This window comes from Alligator mississippiensis, chromosome 7, assembly GCF_030867095.1.
Source record: "Alligator mississippiensis isolate rAllMis1 chromosome 7, rAllMis1, whole genome shotgun sequence".
Classification (NCBI taxonomy): domain Eukaryota; kingdom Metazoa; phylum Chordata; order Crocodylia; family Alligatoridae; genus Alligator; species Alligator mississippiensis.
The window spans coordinates 6778792-6787699 of NC_081830.1; the positions used below are offsets into that span (position 1 = coordinate 6778792).

General features: G+C 52.6%; 1 gene segment (V, D, J or C); it reads left to right on the forward strand.

Annotated features, from left to right (window-relative positions):
- The first annotated feature begins 7685 nt into the window (after positions 1-7685).
- LOC106737606 (immunoglobulin heavy variable 6-1-like) lies at positions 7686-8390 on the forward strand. The segment is given in 2 exon segments: positions 7686-7872; positions 8056-8390. Coding segments are annotated over 2 exon segments (381 nt in total).
- Positions 8391-8908: the final 518 nt, after the last annotated feature.

An 8908-nucleotide genomic window follows, 5' to 3' on the forward strand; every position in this document is an offset into this window, starting at 1 on the left:
CTGGCAGCTTTCCCAACTGCACAAGTGGACTGAGGAATTACAGCCCACCTCTAGATCGCATGCATCTAGAATTACAGCCATGTCCGAGAGCTCCCCAGTTTTCCCTACATGGCCCTGTGGCCAGGGCTGGAGTAACCCTTTAGTGGGCCCTAAGCAAACAAACTCGGGGGCTCCCAGCTGAAGATGAAATTTGTATTTACTTTTTCTCCACTCAGTTATAATATGTAAAATAAACACAACTGGGTCCCTACTTCACTTAGGGCTCTAGGCATGTGCCTAGTTTGCCTTTGCATTAATCTAACCCTGCCTGGGGGCCTCATCCTGGGGTGAGACCATTCACTGCAGGCATCTGCACAACTCCCCATGCAACTGCAGCCTGAGCCCCTTTGCTTACCGAGCCCAACAAGTCACACTCTCTGCACACCTAGGACCCTGCCCCTTCCCTACAGCTGCGTCACCTTCTCTCCCTGTCCCTCATCCAGCCTCTCCTGCAGCTGTAGCTCTTCCCATGTGAGACCTTCCAATTCCTTGCAGGTACTGGGGTCTCAGCTCTGGTTATGAGCACTGTTGTGGTGATCCCACAAACCTCATCGCTGCACATTCAGGTCTCTGCCTTTCCCCTGCCCAAGACCAGCCCCACTCTGCCCCGGAGTCAATGGCTCCTGCCCCCTCAGCCCATCCCTCAGGAGTCTGCTCATTGCTCAGCATGTCCCCTAGGCACCCCATATCCAAGGAAAACATATCTAGGTGCAGGGGAAGGGGTTTGGCTCCCAGGTCATGGTAGAACCAGCCCTGAAGACAGGTGCCCTAAGAGATCATGCCTGCCTGGACAGAGGGCATCTCTGACCTCCTTCCTGCCCCTCCATACTCCATCTCCACCAGAGAGAAGGGATGTGATCCTGGGGGTCCTGAGTAACCGCAGTGACTGCCTGCCCATGGCATGAAGAGGACACCAGGGGATACAATACTCATGGCTTGGCTCCTCTTGTACCCTTCTGGGGACCTGCATGCAAATGTCTCCTCTCAGGCTGCCTGCTTAAATACAGCCCTAGGTCCCAGAGCTTCAGTCACAGCACAGCCCTGCCCCTGCTCCCTCCTGCGATCTTCATTTCTTCTGAAACCCAGGATGGAGACTTCCCTTCTCCTCCTTGCCCTTTTCTCTTTTCTCACCTGTGAGTGACTCTGGAACAGGGACAGCAAACACGGCCGGGGAATGGATGTGTTCAGTAGCTAACTCATTCCCCACCTTCATATTCTTTTCTCAGGTGCTGTCTCTGCAGTGACACTGGTGGAGTCAGGCCCAGGGGTGGTGAAACCTGGAGAGACCCTCACCCTGACCTGCGCTGTCTCTGGGGTCTCCATCACTGACAGCAGCTACAGCTGGCACTGGATCCGACAGCCTCCTGGGAGAGAGCTGAAGTGGGTAGCTCAAATCTATCCTTATGATGGGCGCACGTGGTTCAATCCTGCACTCCAGAGCCGAACCACCATCTCTGCAGACAAATCCAAGAGCCAGTTCTCCCTGCAGCTGCGCTCCCTGGCAGCGGCAGACACCGCCACGTATTTCTGTGCCAGGAGCACACAGTGACACAGAGCAGAGCAGGGGATGCATAAAAAGGGGAAGCTTTTCTCACACACATTTCAGGCCTTTTGAGAACAGATTTACCGTTAGATCCTGAGAGAAATATTGTCTGTGAAGGTGGCAGAGTTATCTCAGGGGAATTAGGAGGGATAAATCCCTTCTATGCCCAATTCTTCTGTCTTACACCAACAGGTTTGACATGGCAGGAGAAGAGAGGAGCACGAATGGATTTTCAAAGCATCTTCACAGCTCAGATGCCTAAAATCAATGGAAATCAAAGTAAGTTGGAACTGATCCTGGCCAACTCCATTTAAAGCCTACCTACCAGCCAGACCTTGACACTCCTCTAGGCACCAGCCTTCCCATGAACCCGATGGGGATCAGGGCTGAGCCAACTCTGATTTGCCACAGACCATTGAACTGACATTCACAGCACCAGCCCAGACACACCAAGCCAGCCACCAACCTCAACGAGGCATCAAACCCCATCACAGCCTTGCTAAAGAAAACCCACAAAATGCATTGCACTCCTGCCACCTGCCTGTGCCCAGCACAGACATCCCACAAGAGACAGAGCCCAACCAAGAACAAGAATCAGCCACAGCACCCTGCAGTAAGTGATTGCAGAGTAGAAAGAGCCCCACTTGCCCACACCCACTGGCTGTCGCTCACCTGGCCACACAGCACCAAGAACAAGAGGCAGCAGCACTCCCAGCCTGTGCTTAGAGAGGGTCTGACCTGAGGAAAAACATCCCTAATTCCCACACCTGCCTTTCAAACATCCCCCAAACCTCACCCAGCTCTGCAGCAGAAGAAAACTCCCTGATGAGCCACAGGCACCACATGGGACACGACCTGCCTGAACGAGAGATGCAAAACCTATCAGCACATCTCCACTGCCCATAAACTGTCTGGGAAATTAAACCACAACTACCAGCTGGAGAACACTTCCCACAGAGCAGCTGCTCCCTTTTTGGCCTCTCAAAGCTCTGCTCAGCTCCTGCCACTTCTGAGATAAGATTAAAAGGGATCTGAGTGTGAGGGAAAGAGCCTCCTGTTGGAGTTGCATTGGGGATCCTAACTCCCTTGGGCTCCTCTTGAAGCCCAACCATCACTGATAAAGAGCAGGGACAAGTTTCCTTCTCCACAAGTTTGGTAAGTAGTAAAACTCTCCCCTATGACTATATTTATCTTGAAGAATTCACAAAGGGGTTGGTGAAAAATCCCCATAGATAATAATGGGTTTTAGGTATCTGAATCCCTTGGGCAGCCTCATCAACTGCCTCCCAAGGCTAAGCTCCATGTCCTCTGGGAGACGCATCTTTACACAGACTCTTCCCCCGCCCTGCCTCCACTTCCCCACTGCAGTGCAGGCAGGAGTCAAATGCTTTCAGTGATGGCTAGAAAGTGATATTCAGAGGTTTACTTTTGGAAACTAGCTTGTAGGTAAACACTGGAAAAATGCATTGGAACAATTGTCCAGGGGGGATAGCAAGGTTTGATTTGTTTTTTAAAAGCCTGTTTGAGATAAAGTTTTCTTCAAGGCCCACTATGTTTGGAACCAGAAGACACAATGTCTGAGGCTAACATGTGAGAAAGGATGTGGAGAAGCTTGGGAGGGTCCAGAGGAGAACCAGGTGCATGATTAGAGGTCAAAAGATCAGGCCGGATGAGGACAGGTTGAGAGGCATGGGAGTCTTCAGCCTGGAGAAGTGAAGGCTCGGGGGTGACTTGGTGGCAGCCTATAAGTATTTAAGGGGTGTACACCAGGAACTGGGAGAACATCTGTTCACCAGAGCACCCCAAATGAAGACAAGGTCTAATGGTCACAACCTGCTGGAAGATTGCTTTAGACTGGACATAAGGAAAAACTTCTTTACTGTCCGAGTCTCCAGAGCCTGGAATAGACTCCCTCCAGAAGTGGTGCAAACACTTACTTAGGATGCCTTTAACGAACACTTGGATGCTTATCTTGCTGAGGTGATCTGACCACAGCTGACTTCCTGCCCTTTGGGCGGGGGGCTGGACCCGATGATCTCACGAGGTCCCTTCCAGCCCTAATGTCTATGAAATCCTAAAAAATTAAAAACATCCAGACAGTGTTTCATAACGTGATATGGTGAGACCAGATCAGTGACCAGCTGCGGAGCCCGTGGGATTTTCAGTTTTGGTGGTGGGAGTCCAGGACACGCATGTGATGGGTTTGGGGGCTTATTTTGTTCCCCTTGCCTGAATTATTTTTATCTGCTATCACTGTGCATAAATAAAATGTGCCTATTATAGAATAGAGAAGTTGTGGTTGGACTCAAGGTTTGGGTCTGCTTGGAACAAGGTATCTGGGTCATAAATCCAGTGTCAACAGTCGACTCTTATTCCCCCAGGGGAACTTGCATGCAAATCCCTGCCTGGGGGCTCCTGGGTAAATACAACCCCTGGCTCATGAAGCCTCAGCCCCTGCCCATCTGCCTGTGGCAGAGAGTCCCTGGGGATGGAATCACTTAGGCTTCTTCTGCTCCTGGTTTCTGCCCACACTGATGAGTGTCCAGGAGGTAGGAGGGGGATAAGGAATAGAGCTGGGGACTGGTTGGGTGCCTAATGGTTTCCTTGCCTTGTTTCCCTGTTCCCAGATGTCCTGTCCCAAATCCAGCTGGTGGAGTCTGGCCCAGGGGAGGTGAAGCCTGGATAGACTCTCACCCTGACCTGCACTGTCACAGGGGACTCCCTCAGCACTGGCTCTTAGTGGAGCTGGATCCATCCGCTTCCTGGCCAAAGGGCTGGAACGGACGGGCTGGATCCAGACAAGCAGTGGGAACACAATCTAGAGGCTGGCCTTCAAAGGCAGAATCACCCTCTCTACAGACACCTCCCCGAACCAGTTCTCCTTGCAGCTGCACTCCTTACCAGCAGCCAATACTGCCACAAATTACTGTGCAAAGGACACAGAGCACAACAAAGAGTCACAGGTGAAGCAGGTTCCCTCTAAACAACCCAGCCACTTCTGCTGCGAGCACCAGCCCAGGCCCTTTGTAAGGGACTGTCCCTACATTTCCCATGCTGCTTCCCCACTCCCTGCTGCTCACCTTCCTCCCAGACTTCTCTTCCCGCTGGAGGTCTTGCTGTACCTATGGAGAGGGTGAGATAGATGTAACATCTGAACCATTTCCAAGTACAAGGGGCTGGAGACATTTATAAAGGAGGTATTTCAGTTGCTGGACACACACACAAAGCCCATTTGGGACCCTTCCCACACCCAGGGACTGAAGACGGCATGGGATCTCCAGCCTGGGGTTACAAGGGGCTGTGAGAACCTGGGGATCCACTCCCCAAGGAGGGTTGGGGGCATGGCTAACTCCAGCAGTGCTTTGCAGTCCCTGGCTCTGGGCCCTCCAGCTCTGATTTCCCCACAGTCCCTGCAGTGTCTACATAGCATCCAATGAAGCGAGCTATAGCTACTGAAAACTTTGGTATGTCTGAAGAAACTACAGGTGACCCTCGCCATTCACAGGGAATACATTCTTGAGATCCCTGCACTGGCAATAGCAGGAGCCCAGTAGCAGTGGTTGGAGTCTGGCAGCGGCAAGCACAGAGCTCCCAAGGAGCTCCTGTAAGTGTATTTCAGATGAGGATTCAGTATTTGTGAATATTTGAAACGGTGAATGCAAAACCGGCAAGGGGCTGGAGTGGATGAGCTACTGAACAGGTAGCACAAGCTACAACCCCGCTTTCCAGAACAGAATCACCATCTCCGTGGACTCCTCCAACACCAAGTATTACTTCTGGTTCATCTTCCTCACAGTTGCCAACACCACCATGTGTTGTTGTGCCAGGGACCCAGTGACACAGACCAGGGCAGGGGCTGCACAACAAGGAGAAGTGGATTCTTTACAGGTGGAAGTGACAACTTCGCTTGTGAGACAGAAAGACAGAGAGGCACACAGAGAATACCAGAACTAGAGCAAACCCAGGTAGGGGCTCCCCAACAGCTCAGCCCCACAGGGGAGGCTCACAATGGGACCCAGGCTGGGGGGGGTCTCTGTACCCAAGACAAGACCAAGGTCCCTGCGCTCCCTGCCTGGCCTGAGCCCCCAGCTTCCACCCATGCTGAGAAGAGGGCTCCCCCTTGCTCTGAGCACTTTCATCCTGGTGCCCCTTATACACACATGGGCACCAGCAGGGCCATCACGCAGACATACACACAAAAGCAGTGATGAGTATGTGCACACACACGCACACATGGAAGAATCATTTTGTACACCCCACCCTCCATGATGGCTCAACACTACAGGCAAAAGAGAGTGGGAGACAGAGGAACCCAGAGCATGGCAGGGGGCAGGAGGACAAAGTATCCCCCAGGCCCTCATCTGGCTCCTGCACTGGCTTGACCCTGCTCTACAACTCTGCACCTCGCCAGCCCCCTGTTCTGCAAGTGCTGCCACCTGCTGCTGTGCTCCCAGGGCTGCGTCTATCAAGCCACACAGCAAGGACCCTCAGCACAGTCCCAGAAAGACTGAACTCAGAGCCTCATCCAACTGTACAGCCAGGCCTCTATGGGCATCACCCCAGAAACCTGCAGTAATTCAGCTCTGCAGAGAGGAGGTGCAGTGTGCAGAGTGCTGCTGCTTGTATATGCAGACTCTGTCCACTCCAGCCCCTTCCCAGGGACTCAACTGGGTGCTCTCTGGCGAACTGGCCTCACAGTCTGCCATGATAGACTGTGACACATTGGCACCCAGTAGTGACCTGCACTGGGACTACAGGGCATAGAGCAAGACAGAATAACGATCATTTGGACACAAAGAGCAGGGGAGGGCAGACAGAAAGGTTACAGGGAACACATAGTGGGCTCTTCCCACTACAGCAAACTGAGGTGCGACCTATACACCTGCACGTGTACGGTTGGCACCTATACACATGCAGGGAACTGGCTCCACTGCACTGGAAATCCAGCACATCGGAGCAGACTCAATTAATCAAGTCTACTAGAGCACAGAAATTAATGCACGCCTGCAGACTCTAGCATCATATGCATTCAATGAACTTCAGTTCAAAGTGTCCTGCTGCCATTTTTCACTGTGGGGGACACCAATACACGTGATGCTCGGGTGCCTTTAATTAGTGAAGCTTGCTAATTAAAGCACACACACACACACACACATTGCAGAGCATGTGTAAAAGTGCCCCAGAAGTTTACATGTGACAGACAGGCACACAATGTTTGTCGCTGTGGAGGAGCAAACTAGCATGTTATACAGCCAATGATTAATTGCTTATGTAGGCTCAACTGCATTAATATCAGCCCTTCAACTGCCTGACCCTGCTCTGAACTCTGACTCTTTGGAGAAAGTCATGGAGAGGGAAAGAGAAAATGAACTTGGGCTTTCTGCTAAATAAAATCACAGCTCCCCTGGCCACCCAAACAGGTAGTCAGAGCAGAGGCACTGACTTTGAACTCCATCATGCCTGGCCTCTCACCTCTCCCTCTGCTGACTGGATCCAGATGATGATCAGAACTGGACACAAGTGACAGCAAGTGCTGGGAGTCAAGGCAATGTGGTCAGGGACTCTCATCAGCCTCCACCTGCCACGTAGACCAGCCCTACATGGACTAGATGCAACAGCCTGCAGGTTTGCAGATTGAAGCTTTATTAGTGAATGTAAAACATCACAGTCACTTACATGGCAGGGATATAGGACCCTGCACATGGTAGCTGCATGGGGACATAGTATAGACTGACAGTGTAAAATATACAGTTAGTCATGCAGCCACTATAGCTAAGTCTGAACTAAACAGGATGTTACAGGGTCTGAGTGAATCAAGAGCTCATTTCCTACCAGTGGAAATCCATTCCTAACTCCCCTGGGGTCCTTTCAAATTCCAGCCATCCGCACAATCACCCACTTCATGGCCCTTCTGCTAAAAACCCTGCCCAGCTTAGCAACCACTCCCTGAACCTTTGTTTACCTACAATTTTCCAAAGAGCCCAAAGGATTTAGGCACCCAAGGCCCTTTCATTGGCTAAGGGACATCCTCCTGAATCCACTCTCATGGGACTCATGCCCCAAGCAGAGATGCTCCCATGTATATAGAGTCCCTCTGTGCCCTCTCTTATACCTGCCCTGGGAAACCACATGCAAATCTCTGCTCTGAGCTTTCTGATTAAACACCAGCCTCTGACCCAGGAGTTCCTGTCCCTGCCCTGACACAGCTGGTCTGTGCTGCAAGATCCTTCTACACGAACCAACCATGGCCCTGCTTCTGCCCCTCCTGGTAATGCTGGGTGCCCTGTCTGGTGAGTGTCCCTGGGGCTGATTCCCTGCTGCAGGAACCCAGGGCTGAGGGCTCCCAAGGGGGACCGAGTCAATGCAGAGCCTGGATCCCACTTCAATGGGAGGTGACGCCTGATCTCAGGGCGTGGAAGTTCCCCATGTTCCCTCCCCCAGAGCCTGGCTCACCCACTTCCATTCCCTTCCAGGTGTCCTCTCCCAGGTGCAGCTGCAGGAGTCAGGTCCTGCAGTGGTGAAGCCTGGGGAGACCCTCACACTCACCTGTGCCATCACCGGAGGCTCTGTGTCTAGCACAAGCCACACCTGGAACTGGATCCGGCAGCCTCCAAGTCAAGGGCTGGAGTGGGCTGGGCGCATCTACTACAGATCCAGCTGGGGCACAGACTATGCCACCTCCCTGAAAGGCAGAATCACCATCACCCAGGACACCTCCAAGAACCAGTTCTCCCTGCAGCTGCACTCCCTGACAGCTGCAGACACTGCCACGTACTACTGTGCTAGGGGACACAGTGACACAAAGTAGGGCAGGGGCTGTACAGAAAGGGGAAGCAATGTTTGCTCACTGTGTAGAGACTCCAGCCACTCCAACCCCTTCAGAGACCCAACTGGGTGCTTTCTGGGAGACTAAGCTCACCGTCTGCCATGATGCACTGTGACACATTGGCACCCAGTAGCAACCTGCACTGGGACTAAAGGACACAGACAGATCAAGAAATAGTCATCAGTCAGGCCCTAAGGGGAGAGGTGGACAGGCAGGCTGCAGTGGACACAGACAGGGCTCTTCCCTCCACAGCAACCCCCCAGCAGTGCTGACTGAGGCAGTGCATTTCTCACCCGAGTCCCACATCCCTGAGCACCTCCTTCCCATCCACACTGAGCTCTGTTGGGTGAAAAGCAGAGAAAAAGGAGCCAGTCCCTGAGGCAGCTCCAACCCCCTGGGCCCTGCAGCAGGATGGGTCGAGCTGCACTGAGTCTCAGCCTCCTGGCAGCTCTTGTATTGTTTGGGCTCAGCCCTATGCAAATCCCTGAGCTGAGCATACC